Raw genomic sequence first — 26,771 nt, 5'->3', positions numbered from 1 at the left:
GACACCCGGTCTGGAAGAAGTCTTCTGAGAATGGTTGCGGACACATACTCAAAAGGACAAGTGCTGCCAAAATCTGCTTGTAGCTGCTTTATAAAAACCCAGCTGCAGCAGTATCTATCATTATAATACCCCAGGAGTTGCAATATTTACCCAGAAACCTTTGAGAACTAACTTGTATGCTCTGGGAAGATTCTCCCCCTGAGAAAGCTACTCTGGTCAGTGAGCAGTTCACTCTTTCACATCCTTTCTCCTCCTGCTCTATGAATCTTTCCTCCTTTTTGACACAGGGCGACAATGTACCTACAGGCTACCGTGGTTTGCATTCAGAAGTAAATGGATTTTAAAAAGAAATAATCTTGAGGGCAAATTGGGACTCCATGACTCCACACTTAAGTCAAGGCATTAGACACTAGTGTAAACGCATTTCTGATTAAGTGTTCAAACCAGTAAGTAGGTAATTTTGTACAAGGAGGGCATGACAATGTTTTTAGCACAAGATTTTTTCCATTCTTTCAGATTAGGCATCTTACCTTATGAACCGGTTTTGACTCTGGTCTCTGAGGAGGCTGTGTAGCATCTCCCTCGCGGAACTGACTGAGTTGCCTAAATTGCAGCGAGGACACAAAAATTGGACTCCTCCCATGCTCAGAATTTTCTGCTGGTGACTGCTGAGGCACTAGCAATTCACTAATGAACCTGAGGGTCTTTGGATTGTCTCCCCAAGTGTACTAGTTCTCTCCACAGCATTGCAGAGAAAGCACATAGTGGGTTTTAGCTTCCATTTCTTGGGACCAGTCATCTAAAAAATAACCGTTGCAAAAAATCACCGCAGTTCTTTATCCATCTGTCTTTAGTGGTGGTGTGAGACAATTTTACTCTAAGTTGCTAGTACTGAAGGAGCCCTACTTCACTGAAGTATTGCCATTGAAAACAGCTAGGCAGAGAAGCTGTTCTTGGAGGATATCTTTGCTCACTGAAGCAGATTATAGTGCTCCACAGATTTACACAATCTTGAAACAAGTAAGAAGATGCAGAATGCTCATTTTGGCTCAGGTTTCTGTGGCTCCCTGTTCTCATTATAAATGTGCTTATTAGAGGCCATCATAAAGGCTCTGCATATATGTTTGGAGTTAAACACCTGCACAACCTTTGGCATGATGGGGTTGTAGCTATTGGTAGTTATTTTCATCTGCTCTCATGCTAGCTTATTTTCTATGTTTTAAAGGTTACCAAAGCAGCAAAATGTCATTAAATATTGTTAAGACATGAAAAGCTTGGTGAAGAACTTGAAGTCCTACAGAAAAAAAAAAAAAAAAAAAAAAAAAGCTACACAAAAGCTATATCACCCCTTTGCTTGAATATTGAAATATATAATAAAACTCAGAATTTCAACTAATATTACTACAAAAAAACCCCATTGTAATAGATTTCAACAGATGATTTACTGCATGTTGCTCACAGACCCTATTATGAAGCAAATAATGAAACCCAAACCAAACTGTCCTACATTATGCTCATAAAAAGCATCTGGCTTCTTTACTGAAAGAAATCAAAACACAGGCTCTAAAAACACCAGATAACCTAGACCAACTGTAGCACAAACAAGATAATGGACCCTTATTACACCCTAACATTCTCGTGCTAGTGTCATGTTGTCTTTAACTGTAAAATACAGATTTATCAAACACTACCAGCTCTTCATCCCCTTTTCCAGGTGTGTTAATAAGGCTTAATTACCAAAATAATCACTTGCAGTAAAATGATGTTCCTCAGCCTGTTTTTCTGTCCTAAGACCCAATAACAAGAAACCACCTTCCTGAACCTTACTCGGGGAGTGGATTTTAAGACCCAGTTGAATCAGCCACAATGGTAATGTAGAGTTGTTCTCAACACAGGGTTTTCAGGTATTTGTAAACAAAGACAAAAGATTAATTTTTTATAGGGACCTCATCTCGTCTCAGCTTACCCTGCTGTTGTGTCTGTACAATGTTTCCTTATAACAAAATTTGAAGGGGGAACAACATTTTCGAAGAATTTTCTCACCACAGGAAGTGTTAACTGACATGTAGCATGGGAAATATGTAGGGCTATATTGATAACTTCAGTTTTGGGGGCCTTAAAAAATCTTAAAACCCACAAAGGATTTGTTAATATGAGATAATAAGATTTTTCACATTTTTAATGCATGTTAACTTTTATTTGTTTAAAAATTTCTAATATTAGAACCAATCCTCTTTTTGGTGGTTTGGTTCTAAGGCTCTGGAGGATCAGAAATTGATTCAGAATTTCAGAGCTCCTTCTTTCCAATTTGGATAAAGAAACATGTTACAAGCTGTGTGTAAGGCTTCAGGGTTTTGTGCTTTTTAAGGGTGAAGGTTGATGGCTTTTTTAAAAACAGGTTAGAAATCACTCTAGTAAAGACTTGTGCTGTATCAGCAGATCTGTATGAAAGTAATAGGTATAAAATGATGTATGGGCTTCTTTTCTTTAATAAAAAACCCCAAACAAAAAAACACAAACAAACAAATAAACAAAAAAAACCCAGAAGGTGAGATCTCAGCGTAAATAAGGAAAAGCTAGCTGCAATATACATTATATGAACATACAGACTTGTGCAAAGCATTTGACACTGTTCCACATGACATCCTTGTCTCTAAATTGGAGAGGCATGGCTTTGACAGATGGACCACTTGGTGGATAAGGAACTGGCTGCATGGTCTCACTCAAAGGGTTGCAGTCAATGGCTCAATGTAGAGGTGGAGAGCAGTGACGAGTGGTGTTCCTCAGGGATCAGCATTGGGACCAGTGCTGTTTAACATCTTTGTTGGTGACGTGGCCACTGGGATCGACTGCACCCTCAGCAAGTTTGCTGATGACACCAAGCTGTGTGGTGTGGTCGACATGCTGGAGGGAAGGGATGCCATCCAGAGGGACCTGGACAGGTTGGAGAGGTAGGATCACGTAAACCTCATGAAGTTCAGCAAGGCCAAGTGCAAGGTACTGCACATGGGTTGGTGCAATCCCAAGCACAAATCCAGGATGGGCAATGAATGGATCGAGAGCAGCCCTGCGGAGAAGGACTCGGGGGTATCAGTGGATGGAAAACTGACTATGAGCCAGCAATGTGCGCTTGAAGCCCAGACAGCCAACTGTATCCAGATCTGCATCAAGAGAAGTGTGGCCAGAAGGTCGAGGGAGGGGATTCTCCCCCTCTACTCTGCTCTTGTGAGACCTCACCTGGAGTGCTGTGTCCAGCTCTGGGGCCCCCAGTATAAAAAAGACATGGACCAGTTGGAGGGAGTCCAGAGGAGGGCCATAAAGACCAGGAGGCTGGAATACCTCTCCTATGAGGACAGGCTGAGAGATTTGGGGTTGTTCAGCCTGGAGAAGAGAAAGCTCTGGGAAGACCTTATAGTGGCCTTCCAGTACTTAAAGAAGGCCTACAGGGAAGACAGGGAGGGACTCTTCATTAGGGCATGTCGTGATAGAAGGATGAAAGAGGGTAGATTTAGATTAGATATAAAGAAGAAATACTTTAATGTGAAGGTGATGAGACACTGGCACAGGTTGCCCAGAGAAGCTGTGGCTGCCCCCTCCTTGAAAGGGTTCAAGGCCAGGTTGGACGGGGCTTTGAGCAACCTGGTCTAGTGGAAGGTGTCCCTGCCCATGGCAGGGGGGTTGGAACTAGATGATCCTTAAGGTCCTTTCCAACACAAACTATTCTATGAATCTATGATTCTATGAACACTAAATTAGCTTAGAATTTATTATTTTTTCTTCCTGTGTCTCATATGCTTTTGAAATTGCATGCTCAATGTCATTTTATGTCTTTGAAATGACTATGTGGACTATATTTTCTTAGTTTAATTATTAATAACTTATATAGTTGAATATTTTTCTTCTCCTGAAGGGCACAAATATTAGACCTCAATTTCAGGACAGTCATAGCAATGAAATGCCCTAAGTCCAGATCTTTTAAGATCCTTGATACGGATGAGCCACCCTGTACGATTAGGGCCACAAATAGTTAACAGACTTTGCTTTCATTCTTTTAGAAGAAAACAACTTACTTGTTTCTCAAATTACAGTGTTTGGTTTCGCATCTGAAATCAGATTCCTATATCTTTTTGTAACTTTCCAATAGAAAAGAAAAATCAGAGAAGTACACCTATTCTAACTTTTTTTTTTTTTTTTTTAATTGAATTAAAAGCATCTGTCTCACTACTAGTGTAGTAATAATGCTCTCCACATCTATTTTCTGAGTCCTTTCCTTTTGGAGGAATTTTGAGATTGAATATTGTTTTCTGAACTTCACTCATCCCACACTGCATTGCATAGCAATTTAACTAAAATGACTGAAGCATTAACATTTTAATTATGAAGATTTTATTGAGAATTTATTCTTCAGAAGCCCATAAGTTTTATGATAACCTTTCACAAGTGCCTTCCTTTAGCCTTTATATTTAGTGAGACACAGAAGACCATTAGTCTGCAGAAATTTTATTGCAGTAGGTTTTAAATAAAAAATAGACTAGCCATTAACCTTTTCAGCTAAAAATGGGTTAATTGGGAGATAGTATTGCTAGTATCATTTTCATAACTGTTTCAACGTGTTAGAAGAGCAGTACGGAAAAGATGTGGACTCCTTCATGTGAGATTTACTCATTCCACGTGTAAATAGATCCAGTGGTGCCAATTCAGCATCATCTATGAGCCCTGAACTAACTTGAAAAAGAATTCATACCATGGAAAATAATATAGTGGGGGGTAAAGTTAGGTTTTTCTCTTATGTTTAGTATAAGAAAGGGTAACTAGGCACCTGTATAGAGACTTAGATTCTAAAAGCATAACATAATTATTCACATTCTTTTGGGTGGGTGAATATTAACAAACAAGATGCAGGATGCATAAGAGCAACCTGCATAACCTGAACAAGTGGTATAAACACTATATTTGCTGTCTTACAGCCTTAGGGCAAAAGCTCAAGTCCTGCAGTGAACTCTGTCCTGATGCACTTGCATCCTATAATGCTTTACATCAAAGGAGATGACTGTAGGTATAAGAAAAGGGCATTACCGGGAGCACAGTATCCAATTTTCTGGCAAGGCAGTTCAGCAGATATTAGTGTCCCCTGGACTCTTTCTTTGGGCAAACTGTTGGATTAGATGACCTTCTGGGGTCTGTTCCACTGTTTTTCTTTGGTTCTGTATCATGTAGCTCACTGTAGGACTGTGTTGTCAAGAAAAAAAAATGTGTTGATTTTTTTCCTGCATATAGAGGACAACAGCATCTGCCAAAGACACATAGTATAAAGCTGCAGTTGACCACTGGCCCAATGTGTTAAAGAAATTTGAATATTCGTATTTTCTTCCATATGAAAAAAACAGCAAGTCTTTAATACTGCTATAGCTAGATATCATAAATCTTGAAATGAAAGCATATGTTTCTTTCACACATTCCCACTTTTATGCTTCAATTTGTCCCAGCCTACCTGAAGTGTTTTTACTCAAATTAGATCTGTTACTAGCATAAAATTATAGCTGTTCTATTTATGTGATATAAAAAAATTAAATAGAAATGTATCTGGCTATACTTACGATTGGATATTTTTAGGATTGCTTCCTAATCTTGCTGTGGAAATCTAATGTAATATAATGTAATATACAACATAAGAGATCGAATTATTATCCTTATAGCTATAATATAGGCCATCATGAATGAAAAAAAAAGGATACAATAATGAATATTAAAAATCTAATTATTTGTGTCATTTAGAACATTGTATTTGTTTTATAATATAAACAAGAATATGGCACATTTGTGCAACACATTCTGTTTATTGAAAAACAAATACAAAATGAGATAATTTTAACTGCATATTGTATCATGGGAAAAAAAGATCTGTGGGAAAACACTAGAAAAAAAAATCACAGTAATGAATGAAAAAATCAGGAACCGAGAAACTTACAGCTAGGGACCCATTTGTTCTTTAGGATTGTTATGCTAATTTTGGGGACTTGCTGCAGCCACAAAGTTGAGATTTAGGATGAATACACCAATTACTAACTACTAATGCTATAAAGATATCCCTAGCTTCCTGAGGTAATTTAAAAGACTTATTGGTATCCCGCTTTTCAAGCATTGCACTTTTACTTGAACTGTGTAAGAGGTAAACTCTTTAAAAGTCAATAAAACTTAACAGTTTCCTTAAGAAAACAGAAGTGGTTTCCTTGGGAAGTACTATGTTCTAATTCTCCACTAATTTAAAAAAAAAAAAAAAAAAAAATCTATCTAGAGGCCTGTGAATAAGACCCAGAGTTGGGGTATTAGCCCACTGATGTATTATTTTTAAGGAAATGTGTTCTTGGATACATTTTAACACTTACTAAGCCTTTCTTACCCAAGCTTACCTTAATGGCTGTTCACTGCCAAAATAAGACAGTGCATTAATAAAATTCGAACTATTTATTTTCAGTAAATTGTTTTTGACAGAAACTTATTTCTCAGTTTAAGTCACAGAATTGCATTAAATCAATCTCCCAAATTACTTAGGGCAATGATTGGGTGAGGAAGGGACACTACATTTAATTAAAATATTTTAGCAAGAAAGCAAAGGCATATTTTTGTCTTAACTTTTCACTCTATAAACTGATCTATGATGAAATAGTCCTGCTTTTTACTTTTCCTCAATTTGATAAAACTTAATACATGGACAGAAGTGCTGTGATATTTGTGAACATATGGTCTAGACTATTGTTTCCCAATTGAGTTCTAAATTAAAATTCTGAAATCAGGTCATTCTCACCCACTGAATTCTCAGGCATATTGTGTAGAAACTGATTTTTTTTTTTTTTTCACCAGTGACTTCTCTTTCTTCTCTCACAGCCATATTTCCTTTTACCAACCCCCAAAGCAACAGCTCTCTCAACTCTTCTTATGTTGCTCTATTCTACGTGTTCTGTCTTGTTTCCACAACACATTTAGGACTCACAAATCTGCGACAGCCTCTAGAATTGCTCTTTAAGCCTCAAAAGCCAGTCGTCTAATATTCAATGGCCAGACTGTATTCCCAGAGCACTTTCCCCTGGGATTTACTAGTGCACAGATATTTTTTTTTTTAAATGTAACTACATTTGATAATTTTGTAGTTTCTTTTTGTTTTCCTTGTTACACCATAAAAATTCCAGTGCACTTTCCAATTATAACCAGCCTAGGATTTATTTTTATATATATATATATTTTTAATAGGGCAGGTAAAATTGATTTTCATCTGTTAAGGTAAAACTCTGAAATTATGTAACTTCTTTAAACAATCCTAAAACTGCATGCAGTACAGGAGGCTGTAAGACAGCTAACATGATACCACCTTATAACTGTAAAACTAACATGAAGGGTTGTGACAATTATTCTAATAACTCTCCCCTTATCTCCATGGAATGCTATCTGATGCTGTGACCACTCAGCATCTAAACGATACATGATACAAATATTGTTTTCCTCCTACAGTGAGACAATTAATGGGAGGATGAATCTTGATAAACAATTTTAATTGATACTTACATCCAGACTATCTTAAATAGAGAAGTAAATATATGGTTATATATTTCATAAAATTATTATAAAACATATAATTATTACAAAGAACTCAAGATTGCTGTTCAAATGCAGTACCATATTGCAGAGCATGCACTTTAAGTTTCAGTTCATGTCTGATATAAAAGAAAACCTAAACATGAAATCAGACTGTTACTGAAATGGAAATTACCTAGTTTACTGTTCAAAGCAAGAAATGCTAAACTTATAATATTTAGTTTGCTTATTGCAAAAATGTAGAGAAAGTTAAGTAGGAAAACATTTTATTTCAAAATATAAGATCAAAACACAATGATTAGACGTTCCAGTAGAACTCACTTTAAACTTACCAAGTGACAGATTTAAAGAGTGATTTTCCTGTGAGACAAAATTAATAAATACAGAAGCTGACACAACGCTGCCTTGCCACCATAGGTACTCTCTTTTTCTATTACTAATAATCATCAATATATACACAGCTGAAATCTTTTTCAAAAGAATTGTTTTGTGTATATTGTCTACCTGCTTTGTGATATTACAAAATGAAGCAATGAGATACATATGTAATACATCAACATTTCGGTGTGAAGCTGCTATTGGTAGGTGGCTTGAAAGCACTGGGCCTTAGAAAACAGAACTACTTTGTGTTAAAAGTGCAGGTGACATTATTTGGAGCTAGACGTAAAAACATGATAGCCTTTTCAGCAATTGCTAGTGAGCTCAGCAAATCTCTGATGGCAACTAACTGTTTGATGATTCTGTTTCTGTCCCTTAACTCTCTGCCTCACCATGTACATTGGATCCTGAGAACATTTTGCACTGCATGATCCTTCCGTTGTAGGACATATGCCTGGCAGAGTGGGAGCACTTATAAAATCAATGTTTCACATACTGATTTGCCTGTATACTCTGAGCAAGAGCTGAGTCTTGCTGTGTTTCATGGTGAGTTCATCTTCTTTCATCTGTTGCCTGTACAAGGTGCAGAAGGAGCATGCTCCCATTCCTAAGCAGAAGATGAAGATGTTAGAGTGCTTTATGCTTTTTTTTCCAAGAGCTCCTCTGGGGCTCTCCTGCAGCTGCTGCTGTGTTTCATAATCTCACATGTCCTGGGTTTGAGTGAGTGGTGGGATTTTTTGGTAGCAGGGGAGGGGGCTATAGGAGCAGCCCCCTGTGAGAAGCTTCTCGAAGCTCCCCCAGCTCCACGTCAGCTCCATTTCTGCTCAAAAACTGAGCCCATCAGCTGCGCCTCTGCGATAACACATTTAAGTAGGGACGTGGTGAGGAGGAGTTGGACTTGTGAGGAGGAGTTGCAGCATCTGTGTGAACAGCAAGGTCAGTGGAGGAACAGAGGAAGAAAGGAGGCGGGAGGTGTGCTGGAGCAGAGACCCCCCCGTATCCTGTGGTGAGACGGCAGGGCGGCCCCCCCACCACCACCCATGAAGATCTACGGTGGAGCAGACACTGATTTATGGCCTGTGTATTGTTTCGCCTGGCTGACCAAAGTGTCTGTGCCCGAAGAAGGCTGGGGTCTTGTGGGAAAAGGTAGCCCCTGCTGTTTTAGTTCAGCTCTGGGAGGATTGCAGTACACGGGGGTGTCCCATGGCGGAGCAGCTCGGGAAGGGCTGCAGCCTGTGAAAGGGACTCACATCGGAGAAATTTTGTGGAGGACTGTCTCCTGTGAGAGGGGAACCACGATGGATCAGGGGGAACAAGTTCCAGAAGCTCCCCCCACCGAAGATGGAAGAAGTGACACTACTGACTGCACCCCCCATGCCCTGCCCCCTGCGCTGCTGTGGGGAGGAGGTAGAGATATCAGCAGCAGAACTGAACCCAGGAAGAAGGGAGGGGTGGGGGGAAGGTGTTCTCAGGATGTGGCAATGCTTCTCACTGTCCTACTCTGTTACGTGTTGTTAGTGTCTGTAATAAATGTATGTTCTTTTTTTTTCTTCCCCTAACGAGTCTGCCTTTTGCCCATGACTATAATGGGTGATTTGTCCCTTCTGGTCCTATCTCAAATCCCAAGCCTGGCTCATTTGTCCCTTCTCATCGCTGGAAGAGAAGGGGGAGTGAGGGGCTGCGTGGTGTTTGGCTGCCGACCAGGCTCAATCCACAACATCACTTCAGATATGCAGACTCCTGAAGGTCACTTAAAAGCTCCATTATTTTTGTGTGTACTTTGGTCTCCCCGTGGTCTGCAAAGTTTTCATGAAGTATGTTCTGGATCATTCTTGTAGAAGTAGCTGGTGCAGGTGAGCACCTAGACTAAAAATCACCATCTTCCAACATCTTAAACGAGGTTTTTTACCCAAAAGAAAAATGTACATTTTACTGTTATCCCTCCTCCACCTTAAGAGAAGCACAAAAAATGCTTTTTATAAGACTGCTTCATGGTTACTGTGTCTGAGTTAACTCTGTTTAAAAGCAAATGCAATAAACTACCATCACAAAATGGTCTCTATTATATAACAACTTGAGTTTACCCTAGCTCTCTGAGGACCTGAGCAGTCTGAACAATGATATTTTTTGATATATTATCACAAGAAAAGAAACTATCTACAGTTTTCATGCAGAATAATGAAAGAAATGGGCCATGGGTAGATCAGAAAAGAAGTATTGCAGAAAACAGTTGTATGTAGAAGATATTAATACAGCAGATTTCTTTCAGGGTTGGAATAGATAATATTCTTCACCCTGAATAGCCATTTGTTCCACTAGGTTACAAGGAAAAAGGGTATTTTCAAAGTTTAGGTATCCAGTAAACCTACAGAAGCAGACAAGAAAACAGAGATTAACATTCCAAATTGAGTTCTGTTTCTTTTTAAAGAAAACATCACCATACAAAGATAAATGTTGTGACACATTAAGGTCTTACTAGGACAACTGATAAGTTATGGCTGGTGAGGCCATGGAGGTTAGGAATGACAGTCTGTGAAAGACAGGCTTTTAATGGCATTAAATATAAGAGAAAAAAGTGAGTAACAAACAATTCCACACTGGAAAAAGCTGTGCTAAGAACAAAAGAGAACATTCATTAGCACACAACACAATGTGCTACAAGAAGTGCAACCAGGAAGAAGACAGGTATAACGAAGATAAGCATGTACTGGATTTGGCATCACCCACATTCAGAGCAATAAAAGAGGCATGTGGGAGGGCCAGATGCATCAAGGTTCATAACATGTTGATTGTCCAGCACTAGACAAGACAGTCACAAAGAGCACAAAGCAAACCACTTTTATAAGCATACTACACAGGAAAATAAGGAAGTAAAAAGCATACAAATTTGTAAAAGCTTCTAGCAGAGGAATTTAGCAATAGTACAACATTACTTCACAGCTACAGTACAGGATCAAGAAAATCTTTTCACCATTATAATATTGGTATCATTTTCATCATTAGAATTATATGAAGTGAGTATTACCAAGTATATAAATGAAAATGTGAACATCTAGATTTTTAATAAATACATGTACGAAGCCAATACTGGGACAGAGAGCTGTAAAATCATTGCATTTTATTAAAAAAAAAATTAGAAAATATTTTTAATCTCACAAAATACTTCAGAGCAGAGAAAATAAAATTCATCATGAAGCCTGCAGGCACATCATTTATTACGGTATATGTGCACGCAGCTCCAGGACTATGTGCACTGTTACAACTGCCATTAGCAAAATGCCTAAAGGAAAGAAAAAAGCCTTTTAGATCATGGCATACATGAATATAATGAAAAAAGGTGGTGAACTCACTGCAATGTATTGCCTCAATTACTGCACTAGAAACTGGAGAGACTGTTCTGATACAGTGCGTTAGCTTTTAAGACCTAAAAGGAACAATAAGGTGGAGTGCTAAAATTTACCTGCTACAGATGATGTAATCTTTTTGCTCTGCAGATCTCACACATTTTACGTACTGTGTGTTCTACCTGGATACCAGGAGTTCAGGCCAGGCAGACTGTAGCAACCCACTTTTCAGCTCTCTGGAAGATGGCAGTCCAAGAAAATGCTTTTTATCATGACTGTTGCACATAAGATTTTTAAGGAAGGTGCAACGATATACTAGAAGGACTGTTTGGAATTAGCCATTATTGATAGTATACTGAAACAACAACAATAGCAAAAGATTATGGCAAAATCCTAATGTCACAGGCAAAAGATACAGGAGTTGCAGTCTAAAATTCAATTACATTTGATGGAAAATTGGTGCTAACAATTTTGGTTATGTCTAGGAACAGTGATGTATCTAACTCTCCAGAGTTAGCACATAAAGAGCTGAAGAACATAATGAAAATGATGACTAAGACTGGCAGAAATCTAGAGCAATTGGGGAGGTAAGGATGAAAATGTTATTGGGATCACAGGATGATTTCACAGATGATGTTTTCCATAACATGAAGGATATAGTCGTTTACTTGTTCTTGCATCATCTTAGCTCATTCAAGGAAAGGCACTGTGGTCCAATACACAACAAGGAGAAGTTAAGAGTAGCCCTTAATTAATTTAAATTTATGGTTATCAGAATAGTAATTACTTGTGGACACTATACTTTTTTTGTTTGTTTGTTTTCATTACATATATGGGTACACAGGAGCAATAGAAACTAAATATGATCAGGTCAGATTCAACAAAAATCTTGATAAAGCTTTGGCTCTTTCAGTGCTCACTCTATAACACAATATAAAATATACAAATGTACAACTTTAATGAGGCATATAATCCTTAAAAAAAAAATTTTTTTTATATATTTTGTACAAAACAGAATCTTTGAAGTTGGACAGGACCTCTGGAGGTCATCTGGTCCATCTCCCCTGCTCAGGCAGAGCCACCTAGAGCCAGTTGCCCAGGACCATGACCAGACAGCTTTTGGTTATCTTCAGGGATTGGAGACTCCACAATCTCTCTGAGCAACCTGTGCCAGTGCTCAGACACCTTCACAGTAAAGAAGTGTTTCCCGATGTTCAGAGGGAAATTTCCATGTTTCAGTTTGCACCCCATTACCTCTGTTCCTGCCACTAAGCACCACCAAAAAGAGCCTGGCTCTGCCCGCTTTGCACTCTCCCTTCAGGTATTTATATACATTAACAAGATCCCACCAAAGCCCTCCCTTCTCCTGGCTGAACAGTCCCAGTTTTCTCAACCTTTCCTCTTAGGAGAGATGCACCGGACCCTTCATCATCTTTGTGGCCCTTTGTTGAACTCTATCCAGTATGTCCCTTTCTGTCTTGTACTGGGGAGCCCAGAATTGGATACAGCTCTCCAGGTGTGGCCTCACCAATATGAAGCAGAGGATAAGCATCACCTCACTCAACCTGCGAACAACACTCCTAATGCAGCCCAGGATACCATTACCCCTCTTTGCAGCAAGGGCGTATTGCTGGCTCATGTTCAACTTGGTGTCCACCAAGATCACCATGTCCTTTTCTGACAACCTGCTTTTCAGTTGGGTGGCCCCCAGCATGTACTTCTGCCTGGTGTTATTCTTCCCCAGGTGCAGGACTTTCCACTTCCCCTTACTGAACTTCATGAGGTTCCTGCCAACCCATTTCTGATATTTAATACCATAGAGCAAGGTGTAGAACAAATGGAAGGCTTGGATGAACAAGTGCATGTGACAGTATGGCATGCTACAGTGATTATACATATGGTGGCAAAGAACTTACATGCCTGAAAGCCGTTTTTTTCCTAACACAAGATACTTCTTCCTGCAACACTTGTTTCTCTTAGAAATAAATGTAGAGATCGGGTGAATAAAATAGGAAAACAATATAACAAGTCTTTTAAAAGAAACAACCTTAACATAGCTGATAATGAAGTAAGTTCCATTAGGGATGAAAATAACCTAATCTTTGAACTATGGGGCAAAAAGTGAAAGCCATGAATTCTTAGAAGGAAGCATCCAAAGCTTTTGAAAATGGTTCATGATGGATGTCTTGATATGACAGTGTACTCTTACCTGTATTTTCATAATTTAACCCATGTGCAAGTTTGGAAAAAAAAAAAAAAAAAAAAAAAAAAAAAGAAATGGCCACAGGAATATTAGAGAAAGGAGTGCAATGGTAATTTCAATGTGCCTAACAGAAATTGGCAAATGTATAGTAGAATACTAAGGAAGCCAGCACCTACTTAGCAACATGCTAATCAGAACTATGGTGAGTCACATCAAGGACATATTCACTAGATGTGGTATTTGTGACAAACTATTCCCCAAAATAGACCCTGCTTCTATAGGTCTTCAGCTGTGTGCATTTTAATGAGCTGAAGACTCAAATAAATAATGATTCCATAACAGTCTCTTGTGGTCTGAGCTTTAAATTAGGAACCCAGAGGTAAATCAGAGGCAAGAACCGCATTAGAGCCATGTAAAGTCTAACATGGTCAGCGGCAGCTTAATATGATCATTGAATAAATGGATTAACACTAATCACATGAAAAAATAATAAAAATGAGTGGACAGTAATTTAGGCAAAATTACAAATATTTAAGTGTACTTACGGTAGCAGAAACAAATACTTAATGGTAAAAATACTGCTTGTTATGTTGATCCAGCAAATAAGGAATATGTACCCGCGACAAGTTGTACAGAACCTATATACCAGACTGAGGATGCAGCTCAGTTTCAGCCTCTTCATACATAGTCCCTGGACGTCCCGTTGGCTGCATCAAAAAGTACAAGAAGTAATAAAGTGAATCTCGCCCCTGGGAGTGAAGGTACTAACATGTTCCAATGCTTCTACTATGTATGAATATTAATTTTTGTTTATAAATAGTCAGGGAAACTGTCAGGTCAGACAAGTGGTGCTTTAAGAGAAGTACTGGATATTAGTCTGATGTTTCCTGACTAATGTACACCTACAAAACTAACTTCCTGAGACTATCACAAGCATAGAGACAGCAGAGTAGATGTGTAAAAATCCCTGGTTAGATTACTGTTGGAGAGTAGTGATAAACACATTTAAATCATGAATTTTAAAAGTTTGGACTAATGACTTTTAAACATTTGTGAGTACTAAAGCTAACACTGGGCAGTTCCTTGATCAAGCTGTTTTTCAAGCTTTGTATAGATTTCAGTAGCAAGAAAGCAATCAATCCTTAAGAAGTTGGTATTTCCTGAACAGTAAGAACTACATTCAGCAAGCTTTTCCCAGCTAACCACATCTTAGGCTGCTTTCTGCAGCCTGAGGCTCATAATTTCCCAACCTTTCTGTCCTCTTGTTTTATTACACCCTAGTGAATTTCATTGGATAAAACAATATCCTGCACTTGTTATGTGCAGGTTTGAGTTTGAACAATAGGCTAAAATGTGGATAATTTTATAATTCCTATATTATTATAGACCTGGTGAGAAACAAATCTTCAGATTTCCAGTAAGTCTTCTCTGTTGTAGGCCAGAGGGAATGGCATAATTTGGGAAAAAATACTGTGGTTTCTTGAAACACCGAATGTTTATTTAATCAGTTACCACGGAGAATATGACTCTTTCCAAGAAAGGTACATTGTGTTTTACACCATTTGTAATAATATAGCTACCTTTCCGTCTGAGGTCCTCTATGCTGTAGAAGGACTTTAAATACATTTTTGGCTTTACTGGCAAAGATAAGGATTATTTTGCTCCAGGTCATTCAATAAAGATTACACTCCTACATATTGTCTTGTGTCAAAGTTGTATATGTCTGCCTGTTTCACACCAGATGGCTGCATTTCAGTAGTTTTATATAGAAGATGTATATGGAAGGTTGAAATAAAACATTCATTGTAATCCAACTTCTTCCAGTTGCTTGTATGTTTTAGTTGTATCCATCAAGCTTGATGTCATGCAGGAGAATGTTTAAAATACAACTTTGTAGATTTGTTTCTGTTCATCCTGAATTGAGATTTATTTAGAACGATTGTAGAGAGAATGTAAATCAAGTGTATTTCATATTATAACATATCAGACATTGTTTTATGAGATATTACAGTCTGTAAAATACAACAAGAAATATGATGCCTTAATCTATGGTTCTACTGTTTTAAGGGTGAAAGAGCACATGTAATTCTAAGAGAGCCTTAACCTCTGCTTTCAAGTTTTGAGTTATTCCTCATGCTAGCTTTCTTTTTTTTTTTCCGAGCTTTTTTCTCCCCACCTTGCAAGGATATCACTAAGATACATGGCAAACCTATTTTTTTTGCCTGAAACACAAAAGTAAATGTGTGATTATTTGATTCACATATTTTCAGTGGTCTTTTAACTGCATCTTATGACTTAGTTTCTTATCAGCTTTTCTATTAAATGTTGGTTCAAATGTTACTTTAGCATTATGGTTTTGGCTTCAGTGATTTAGTAATTTTTCTCCAGTTTACCTTTGTACTCCATTATAGAGAATAGTTGGTCTTGCTTCCTTTGGGCTTTTGTCGCCAAAGATTCACTGATGAAACACCTAAGGCCTAATAAGGAAGCCATGTAAAGCCTCAAAGCTAAAGATCAAAGTAAATAACAATCTAATATATCAAGTGTATCAACTGAAAAAAATGGGAAGATAGGCTTGAGCAAGGCCTTTTAAACTTTGCTCCTCTTTCTTGTAAAACAGGCTGCTACTGAATCACAAACCCAGTTACAATGACCTATCAGTGCAATTCACTGGAAATAAGATTTTCTGACTGGTATTTATGAAGCGCTTCGTATCACTAGATGTGCAAGCATAAATAAAGAATATCGTTGTTCGGGGATGGAAAAAAAAATAAAAATCGCGGCTTTACTCCTCCTTTAAAAACAAGTCTTGCCTTTCTTCGTTCCCCCCTCCCCTTGAGAGTGGAAAAGAAGGGTCAGGACGCCGTCCTGGCTCCCCCGAGCCCCTCTCGTACACCCCGTTGCCTCGGGGAGCGGGACCCGAGCAGCGGAGCGCGGCCGGCAGAAGGCGGGACACGGCGGGCGGCTCCCCCCTGCCCCCGCCTCGCTGCAACCCGCCGCTCAGCGCACTCCCGCAGGCCGAGCGCCCGCAAGCTCCCGGCGGGGAACAGCCTCGGCTCCCCTCTCAGGAGAGGGTCCGCCGTGGGTTTGAAGAGAAGACGGCGCCCCTCGACGCCCCGCAGCCCCGGCCCGTCCCCCAGCCCGCTCCCCCTCAGCTGCCCGGGGGCGGCCATTACCTCAGCGCCGCACTCGGCACCGGGAGCGGGGCTCGGGGGCGGGGGGGAAGGCTAAGCGCAACCACCAACCAGAAACCGCGACTGGCCTCTGACTGACAGGTCACAGCACCCAATAGGAGCCGTCACTTGAGCAGGCGGGGTGACAGGGAAGGGCGCTCTACTGTCACCGCCCATAAGGAGGAGCCAGGGTGCGGGGCACGGCTCGGGGGCGTGGCTCGGCGTTCAGGGGGCGAGGCTTCGAGGCCGTTAGGGGCGTGGCCTCGCTAGGGGTATTTAAACCTGGCGCGGAGGGGCTCACCCGCTCAGTCGGCGAAGCGCTGCTGGAGGTGCGGGTGTGTGTTGTGCGCCGGCCGCCTCACGGGCTTTTTTTTTTTTTTTTTTTTTCCCTCTTTTTTTTTTTTCCCCTACCTTACGCGCGTGTGTGCAAGCGGCCGGCGGGGCCCGTCCCACCTGGGTCAGCGGCTCTATCGGCGCGTCTCTTCCTCCTTCCCTCCCTCCTGCGCCTCCGCAGAGGGATTTCTCCGGGCTCCTTGTCCGGTGTAAGGGGGGGGGGGCGTCCCCCCCGGCCCCCGCGCCCCTTCCCGCTCCCGGCCGGGGATTTGCGGCGCTTCCCTCTGGATGCGTCCCCGCAGCCCCGGGCGGGAGGCGGCCAGGGGGAAGCGCTGCCGCCGAGGATTTACCGCCGTCTGGCACTCGGACCCGCGCCGCCGCCGCCCCCTTCCCCGCGGGGGTACCCGGCGTCCCGGCTCCGCTGCCGCTCCAGGCCGCCGCCGCCATGGACGAGAAGTACCTACCCGAGCTGATGGCGGAGAAGGACTCGCTGGACCCGTCCTTCACCCACGCCCTGCGGCTGGTCAACCAAGGTGAGGGCCGGCGAGCGCGGAGCGGGGCCGCTTCGTCCCGCCGCGGGAACGAGCGGTAGGGACGAGCCGGAGTCAGTGACGGCCGCCGAGAATGCTCGGTGAGGGGCTTACTGAAGAGAAAAACACTTGGTGGGTTTTTCTTGTTGTTCGGGCTGCTGGTGTTTACCGGCTCCCGCCTCCTTCCCTTGGCAGGGCTGCGCGGAGCAGTCGGGGAGTTTCCTCCGGCACTACCCGGGGGAGCTCCCCGAAGCTTCCTGGGCTGCTCCTTTAGCAGCCAGAGCGTCTCCCCAGAAAACAGCAAACGTTGGCCTGCCTTCCCAAATTTATCCTGTTTCAGAGGTGTCTTTTACCATAGAGAAGGCGCGATCGTTCACTGCTTGAGTTACAAATTATTCCAAGTTGAATTGCTGTGTAGAACAGCTTTGGACTTCTGCACTCTGCTTGGGCTTCGAGTCGATTGATGAAACCCTGAAAGGTGTTTCTGTTTTACCCTGCTAATGTGTCTCTGAACAATAAATAGCTTACTGTTTATGTGTGAGCCTTTTTAAAAAGGAGCCTACAACCTGTGTCACTTCCTAGGAACTTTTGGCTCTGTAACTGAATATTATGGAACCAACAATATGTTTTGGTGAATTTCTTAAAAACCCCAAAGACTGTTTTCTTTTGCAATTATATAATGCCAAATAATAAGTGATGCCTACCTCTTCTGCATCTGACATATTAGATGAGCTTTAAAGTGCGAGCTTTTTGTTGTGATGCTGTACTGGATAGAAGAGTAATTCTGTGATTTAGAGTATGGTTTGATAGAAATCTAGAAATATTGTGTGATTGGCAGGTGACTTTCCGGTATAGCTCTGGAGAGACAAATACTTGCGCTTGGGATGGTAAAGTGAAGGAAGTTACAAACTGATCTTCTAACATAATGGCAGCTGAAATTATTTTGGCTTCAATTGGAATGATTACAAAGCTGTGCTAGTGTACTCTACTTCCTATAACAGGAATATGTCTCAATCAATGTGGCTGCTTTTAATGCTTTGTTGTAGTTTTTAATGGGTAATGGACTGCGAATGCCCATCTCTAAGCCAGAAGGAGAATCAACTATTGTCTGAAATATTGGGGAGTTTGGAGTAGCTGTTTCAGTTTCAGCTGTGGAATGCATATGCCATGTGATTTACAACTGCATGTCCTTGGATGGTTGGTATTCTGTGTATTTTTCTTAACTTTGCATTTGTAGAAATGCTATCGTTGATAGTGGGAGAAGGAGAATTATGTTAATAAACAGATATTTGTATTGTTTGTTATAAACAAAAACTTGTTAAAATTTAGCTTGATGGCTGAAAATTTAAGACTGCAAAATAGTGAAGTTCCTTTCCAGATAGTGAAGGAAGAATCTATTTTGCATATGTAAATTATTTTGGGAAGTTACAGGAGTATGTGATTTACTATTTTACAAACAGCATTTATGGAAGTAGATATGACTGTATGGCTATTAACAAAATTGTGACTTTCTGGGACTATCATAGTTTTTTGATGTCTTAATTGAAATGACAAATTAGGAAAGACAAACTTCTGCCTGCTTTTATCATGTAATACTTGGTATTTGCATGCATACTTTCAGCTCCAAAAATAAATGATACTGTCAATGAAAAAAATGAATGTAGATGGACATGGATACAACCTCTTTATTCTAGTATGTCTCTGGATTTTTTTTGACTTGGAAAGTGAAATCTTGCATTAAATCTGAAGTATGTTACATGTTAGAGGTAGGTAAAAAAAAGATTAAGCAGGGTGACTGTCAACTGGCTAGTGGTAGTTTAAAATGCAAAATTATATAATTTCTATGTAAAATGGATATTTTAGTGATAGAACCAAAGAACCGGCTAAGGTAAAGTGAGTGTATAAGTCAAGTGGGAAATATAAGACAAGATGTTTTTACAAACCCATCCTGTTATGATGGAAACTATCAGTGACTGTTTTTCTCCATCCCAATTGTAATAATTCTGTGCAGTTAAATGAAGTTGAATATTAATGGAAATGTATATTTAATAGTTCTGGCTTGTACTTCATATGTCAGCTCCACTGAGTTCTTTCTATGATAGTTCAGTGAGCAGGGAAATGATATGGCTTGTCTGATTTTTTTTTTTTTTTAAAGTGGGTTTGTTTAGTTTTTAAATTTAGAATAAAACATGTTTCTAAGTTTGGCTTCTTCCAGCTATGTGTAAGAACGCCTTAGCAAAGGTTTTAAGTCCTTAAAATAGCCAGTTTAGTTCTGTAGTAGCATTTTGATGTCTTAATAGTATTTTATTTACTGTTTGTGTTTACTGAAATATTATAGATCAACTTTCTTCAGAAACTCCAGACTGATTTATAGGAATTGTATAGTGGAATAAGTGAATCCTTCTGAGATGCTGAAGGGATTAAGTGTGTGTACTGCTTAGACCAAAGAGCCAAGTCACTAAGAAATTTCTAACCATGTTGAAATTTGGTTTCTAGGGAAAAGTCCTGTGTCTAGACTTTGAAAATCTGTTATAGTTCTCAAATGGAAGTGGACACAGTTAGATATTATGCTTATAATTACAAATTGTAATTTGGGTATGCACAAATTACATGATTTTAAATGATAAAGGAAAAAGGTGAAGCTTGACATGCTTTGAATTCCAGGGTAGCCTTTTGAAAGAGAACAATGTGGAGATAATGAAGATGCTGCAAGAATATTTCCATAGACAGTATTATTAATCTGTCTTTCAGGATTAAGAGCTGACAGCATCTTCTCTTGCCCTAATAGAACCGTGTTTTGAAAGCATTAAAAACAAATATCAGTATCCTTCATTGTTCCTGTGTGGTACATGGTCGTGCTGACTTTTGTTGTTGAAAACTCTGCTTAAGTATTTGGTGACTTGTCTCTTTGGGACACAAAAATAAGACCTATTGCTTAAATTTTGCTTTAAAAGGTCATTGAAACATCCAGCAGCTGCTTAAATTTTAGAACAGTAAGAATCTTTTGCAGGAGAATAGACTATATCCTTTGCTCTAATTAAGATTTAATTGTATACTTGAACATTAAGCCTTCCTAAAGGGGATATTTTTACCTGTAAACCTTTAAACATGTTACAGATTGGAAGTAGACTTATTTTACATGTGTAGTGAGGTGACCATGCTAATAGGATTGATTTGCAGATGGTACTAGACAATGGGAATGGGAACATTATGTCCAATTATTATCTTACTATACCTTCTGTAATTGAAGAACCTTGAGAAAAATGAGATTCTGTGAAGAAGCAAGAGTTTAGTACATGTGTGTATCTATTTTTTCTGTTTACAAATCTCAGGTGCTCATCTTTATTCAACATGTGAAAAATACTTTTGTATGTGAAAGTGATGCTTGTTCTTTGTGTTTATCAATGCAAGGCACTGAGTATCTTTTCAACTTTGAGACCTTTATTTTGAAGTCAGACTTTATTTGCATTTGGGGTTATGTAAATGGTGGTAAATGTGCAGGTGTAATGTTGATTGTCATAATTTAGTTTGTGATGATGCTGTAAAAATACCGAAAGATCTGTAAGAGAAAAGCTACTTCATTGTCTTCTTTCACATCTATGCATAGTATTGATTTATGACAAGTCTTTTGTGAATGTTGGGTAAAGTATGTGGAATTTCAGATGGAAGATAACTAAATAAAACATGTTGATACCAGACATGTTTTGTAGCAGGGCAGACATTAAAAAGGATGCCTGGCACTTGTTTGATTTGTGTAATGTTAAATGTGTAGGTGAAGAGGACTCTGTAATCACAGTTAGGGCAGCCAAAATCCTTAAGAGTCCCGGTGCCAGTGCTAAGAGACAGCTTTTACTTCTCTGTACGTTGTACCTGTGGAATTTTCTTACAAGCTCATTTTAGCTACTTTGAGATTTGAGGTAATAACTTAAATTGGTGAGGCTTCCTTTAAATTATCAACAAGATGTACAGGGATAACAAGCCTTCCTATCAGTAGATGGCTGTATGTGCTAGCTGTGTATTGAATGACTTCACTGAGCCATGTGTCTAGTATCAAACAGTAGAGGCTTGATGGTTCTTGTGTCAAATTTTGAGTAGGAGTTCAGTGATCAAATAGACCAGTACCTCCTTAAATAGCAGAGAGCATGGGGTGTGAGGAAAGGTGTACTGACTTTCTGCATTGTGGAGGATATTAACCATCTGTTTTTTTATGAGCAGGTAAGGGATAGCTTTGTAAAAATCATTGAAGTAGGAGCTTAATAAATTAAGGTTCCATAGAGGTTATTGATTTTGAACAAATGTCTTGGTATGCAAGTGCTTTGGGGTACTTAGCAAGGATTTTTTGAATTTTTCACAGATAAATTTTTTTCACATTCTAGAGATATACTTGATTATATGTACTAAAGTGACATATATATGTTGTGGTATAAATAATCCGTTTGCTACTGAATCATCTACTTTCCTCTGAGCACAGTCATTTCATGGCATGGAGCAGATGCGTGGTACTGCTCATTCCCAGTCCCTAACAGTGTTACTTGTACTCCATTGCTGTATAACCTCACTCTCCTTCATTTCTCATTGTAGTCTTAATCATATGAGCAACACTTGTTTCAAGTGTCCTGATATTGGAAGCTGGCAAAACACTTTATGAAGGTCATAAGCTATATTTGCTTTAAAAAACACAAGGAATTTGATTGGGTTTTAAGATTACTCAGAGCTTCCTATTAATTTGAATAAAATAGTTTTGCCCTTCAGACAGATTTTTTCAGACAGCAAGTCACTAAGTTGTCTGTCTTAGAGGTTAACTAGAAAGAAGAAATTCTTCAGTTGTCTTCTAGTCATCAGACTTCAAAAAAAAAAAAAAAACAAACAGTCTATGAAAATGTGCAGGGGGAATTGGTTATTTGGCAGGCTCAGTGTGCTAAGAAATTTGTGACAGTACTAGGAATGGATATGGTGTGATGGTAGCACTGTAGAACCAGGAAAGGCTGACTTTGGTTATATTTGTTTTCTTAAAACTGCATAAGAAAGTAATAATACTTGGAGTGGAGGAGGGATATCTCAGAGATTGTTCCTCATGTCTCAGCCTCCCTTGCTCAGTAACACTTCCGAATTTCACATTTCTGTAATGGTTGGCTCTTTTATTTTACTGCAGTGAAACTGTATTGGGAAAGTCACAGGACTTAACAATCAGATTCCAGCCTTGGTCTCTTAAATGGCTGGGGAAGTGATTTATCAGGTATTCCAGTCATGTTAACAGGGCTGCTGTGAAATGCTGCTGAAGATAATCATGCATACTTCACCCTAGGCTCATCTGCTCTGAAGCATGACTAGCCTGCAGCCACCCACCAATGATCACATTTAGTCTAAAGCTGACTTCTAATTCACTTGCACACTTACTTTGGCAGTCAATGAGAGAGATCGAATTTAAAGGTTTCAAATTTAGACTGACATGGTTTGTCACTTTCAATCCTTTTTGACACCAGCCATGCAAATTAAAACTGTAACCTTCTGAGTACTTATTTACCGGAGAAATCAAAAAGAAGGTCACAGCACTGGATGGCTGCTCTTGTGGCCTGTGGTTTGTGACTTAACTTGCATGTACTTAAAAATCTATGTATGTGACCTTTCTGCCCTCTGAGTTTTTTCCACCCCTGCTGGCTTCAAGTATAATTAAGAAACAAAAGAATTTAGGATGTGCTTCGATTTGAAAGAATTGGCTTATCAGAGTTCAGAGTTGAGTACCCTCTGTAAAGTATTCAGTGTGGTACTCCATGACTCTTTAATTAGTATTTAGCAGTTCCAGTAAAAAGCATGTTTAAACGGATTAACTGGTAACTGACACACCTAATATTTTATGGTGAATTAACTGACTGTTCTTAGCTGAGCTCTGCAGGAATCTTGTGAGCTTAATGTTTAAATTTTTAATACTGTTTTTCAAATAGAAGTGACAAAGGACAGGATGTTTATACTGACCAAGTGGAGTATCTTGATAAAGTGGGGTTATTTACCCCCGAGACTTGGAAAAACAAGTCTCACCTGCGCAATGGGAGCTGCATGCTAGGGAGGTGGCAGTTCTGGGGATTACTTTACAGCCATATATTTCTAGCTGAGTGTGACTTCCAAATACAACACTAGATAGAAAATTAATATCTTTATGGCCTTAAGCTAAGGACACAAGGGCATATGGAGCAGGGAATTTAATTTTCTTGTGACATTCTAGATACAGAAGTCCATGTGTCTTAAGCTTTGAGAAGATCATGAAAAAAAAGGTAATTCTTGTCAAGCTTGAGAAGATCTGTAGGCCTCTCACTAGTCTAATTGGTTTGTGAAAGTGATCATTAACATATGGTTTGAGTGCCTTACTGCCTTCAAAGAGGTAAATAAAGGTGCTAAGAGGCCCTTTAAAGAGATGATTAAGTGTCTGGCCAAAAAAGTGCAAATGAAAATATATAGCATAGTACTTTAGCAATGGATGATTAACTTCTAAATCAAATGTAAGAACTGGAAGATTTTTGCATCTCTTGACATCTTTGCTTCAAAAGTAGATGCATTTCTGAACATTTGATCTCTACTAAATTTTTAGGCTCTTTATGAACTGTCAGTGACTTGGGCTATGCAGTAGATGTAGGCTGGCTATTTATGACAAGGAGCAAATTAGAGTAGCAACTGGAGAAGTGGAATAAAGAAACATTTTTAAGATGAGAAAACTGTATTTTTAAGTCTCAACAGCTGAGCACTGCATGTGTTTATTCTTTGTGTGTTTATCCTATATTAAAATATTAATTTACTTCAACTTTGCTATATTTATAACTTACTGTTCTTTTGTTTTGTCATTTTTCATCATTTTACCTTTTTGTTAAGGTAAATTAATAAGAAACTGGAAAGTTAAATGCATTTCCTTCCTATTTTCCATTTCCAGTTGCTGTTTTGCTGGCTGCCTTCCATTTCTTATTTTGATGTGTTTATCAGGCTTTTGGCTTCAGCTAGCAGCTCAACAGGAACAAAGTTGCAAGGCAGCAAACAAATGTCAGCTTAATTCTTGTAGTTGGTAATCTTTCTCTTTTTTGGCCTACATAGGTGTTTTCTTATAGGTCTTTATTTTCTAGGTAGAGTTTCTTGACAAAATAATTGGAAACCTAAAAGATTAGAAATCATTTTAGTAAACCTATTGTTCTTGCACTTAATCCAAAGTAAAATTTGTTATAACAACTGCTGCTGTGCTGATCTTGGTATAATGTAGTGACAGTGAAAATCTGAAGCTGCAAATCCTTTGAGGATTTACTGATTTTTGTCAACTTTTATTAATTTGTTTGGGTTGTACAAAAGGCATAGTCAGTAGGGGAAGATGGCTTTTCATGGACAAGACAGAATCTAGGAAAGTCAAAATTGCTGCTGCTGTTCTGATATTGAATGCTTGGAGAGTAAATGCAACTCTAGTAGCAACTGTCATATCTTACTGCCTCTGATTATCCACTAACAGTACACCTGGAAAACAGATGTGTTTGAAAACAAAGATTTAGATATTTTCATCCAGTTTTTCCTGCCACTTTGGGATAATGATGTTTTTAAAAGCTGTAGAAATGGAAAAACTGCTTTTAATGCATTCATTCTTCCTTTCATGTGTCTCCTTTTCTGGTTACTGATCATGGACAAAAGTTTTAATTATCGGTTCCTTTTGATCTGTGTCATAGTTAACTTAGAGGTGGTAGTGAAGCACCAGTCCTGATTTGTCTCTGGTCAGCAGCCTGGTTTCTGTTCACTGAGCTCTTTAGCCTTCAGGTACTGGGGATCTCATCTTTTTCTTGTTTTTCTCCTGCAACCAAGCACAAATGTGCCACATTGTATGCAGACTTGAGTGATCCAGCTCTATGGGGTAAAACTGTAAAGTCAAAAAAAAAAAAAAACCCACCCTTTTCTGCCTACCTTCAAACCAATGTTACATCATAAATTTCACTTTTGCAAAAGTGAAAAAGACTAAAGTCTGTGTCTGGTTCTTCCATGGCTTTTTGTTATGTTTAACTACACATGGTAGTCCTTTCTGAGTCTGAGGGGAAAACAGGTTGTTTTTTGCCTTCTAGGCCAGTCTTCACACTGAGTACAGTGTTGTTACAATTTATACACAATTAATCAACACTCCACAAACATACAAACAGCAGGCTCAAATGCCCATAAGAGGGGAACAAACTATCACCACACAAACTTCTGGGGTTTAACGACAGCCCAAAACTCTATCCAGGGTTTAAGGACAGCCCGAACTGCTCAATCACTCACCTAAGAAAAGGTGAGGACTCTCAACCTCGAGGAACATCTCAGGGCAGCATCCTGACCCACAGAAACCCCAAGGAGTTTCCTTGGGCAGTGTCCCAACCCAAGGGGAGAGCCCCTACCTGCAGCACATTGCTCCGGGCAGCACTAGCTCAAAATTGCTCCCCCAGGGACTCCATTTATACCCCAGCTGGATCTGACCTGTGGTCAATACCAGCCACTGTTGGCCAAGGACCCCAACTGCTGTAAAGCCCTGAGAACAAGGGCACAGGAAAGGTTCAACAGCCAGGGGGCCACATTTTCATCAGGTGTCTGCACCTGCCACACAATCGACCCTGTGATCACAGTCATGATTTGGCTGGTTTCCTTGAAGTTGTGGTACAGTCACATCTTGCCTTCAAGTTAAAAGGGAGTTCAGTACCAGTGAGTTTTAATACTTGTTGTGGATCATAATTTCTAAGTAATTATACCAATCAGTCTGAAAAGAAAACCCCCACATACTCCAACACAGACTTTATTACTTAGACATTAATATAATCTATTATAACCAAAATTTTTAAACTAGCCATTCTAATAAAAAAAATCAAATATATCCAATCAGTATTTAATACAATAACAATTCGTTTTCAATCTCTCACTACATTTAAGCAACATTAATACAATCAAGACATAACCATTAACAAAGTTCTATCGTAATATTAAAAATGCCAAATTCACAACATTAATTTACCACCATGTTGCTGTCTAAAACCTGATCATCCGTGGGTCACCATCACTGTTGCCAGTAGAGGTGCCTAAAGCCAGATACTTTTTCCCTGAAAAAAAAGTTAAACTAGGCTTCACATTAAAACCCAGGAAACAAGTTAAAAATTAGGAATTATCCATCAGGCACTAATATGATGAGTCCTACCTTTATCTAAGGCCTCCCAAGCATATAACCCTCTAGGTTTTACTA

At 39.3% G+C, this 26,771-nt stretch overlaps 1 protein-coding gene and 1 long non-coding RNA gene across 5 annotated transcripts in view; one reads left to right on the top strand and one right to left on the bottom strand.

The window, feature by feature from the left end:
* Positions 1–556: 556 nt before the first annotated feature.
* LOC116965935 lies at positions 557–16,753 on the bottom strand. The gene is made up of 5 exons (XR_004409827.2): positions 16,692–16,753; positions 15,909–15,992; positions 14,061–14,222; positions 5,077–5,229; positions 557–799 (listed from the first exon to the last, which is right to left on the bottom strand). It is a non-coding gene; the product is annotated as an uncharacterized LOC116965935 (long non-coding RNA).
* A 253-nt stretch (positions 16,754–17,006) lies between these two features.
* Positions 17,007–26,771, top strand: part of KHDRBS3 (KH RNA binding domain containing, signal transduction associated 3) — a 101,845-nt gene continuing 92,080 nt past the window's right edge. For all 4 annotated transcript variants that reach the window (XR_006164709.1, XM_042785980.1, XM_042785979.1 and 1 more), the window contains exon 1: positions 17,007–17,554. Coding sequence is in view for 3 of the 4 variants with exons in the window: in XM_042785980.1 (XP_042641914.1) it covers positions 17,467–17,554 (88 nt within the window). In the remaining variant the exon portion in view is untranslated. The remainder of the gene's footprint in view (positions 17,555–26,771) is intronic.

The sequence above is a fragment of the Tyto alba genome, unplaced genomic scaffold (assembly GCF_018691265.1).
Source record: "Tyto alba isolate M040663 unplaced genomic scaffold, T.alba_DEE_v4.0 Super-Scaffold_9, whole genome shotgun sequence".
Taxonomy (NCBI): domain Eukaryota; kingdom Metazoa; phylum Chordata; class Aves; order Strigiformes; family Tytonidae; genus Tyto; species Tyto alba.
This window is presented reverse-complemented; position numbering and strand designations above follow the sequence as displayed.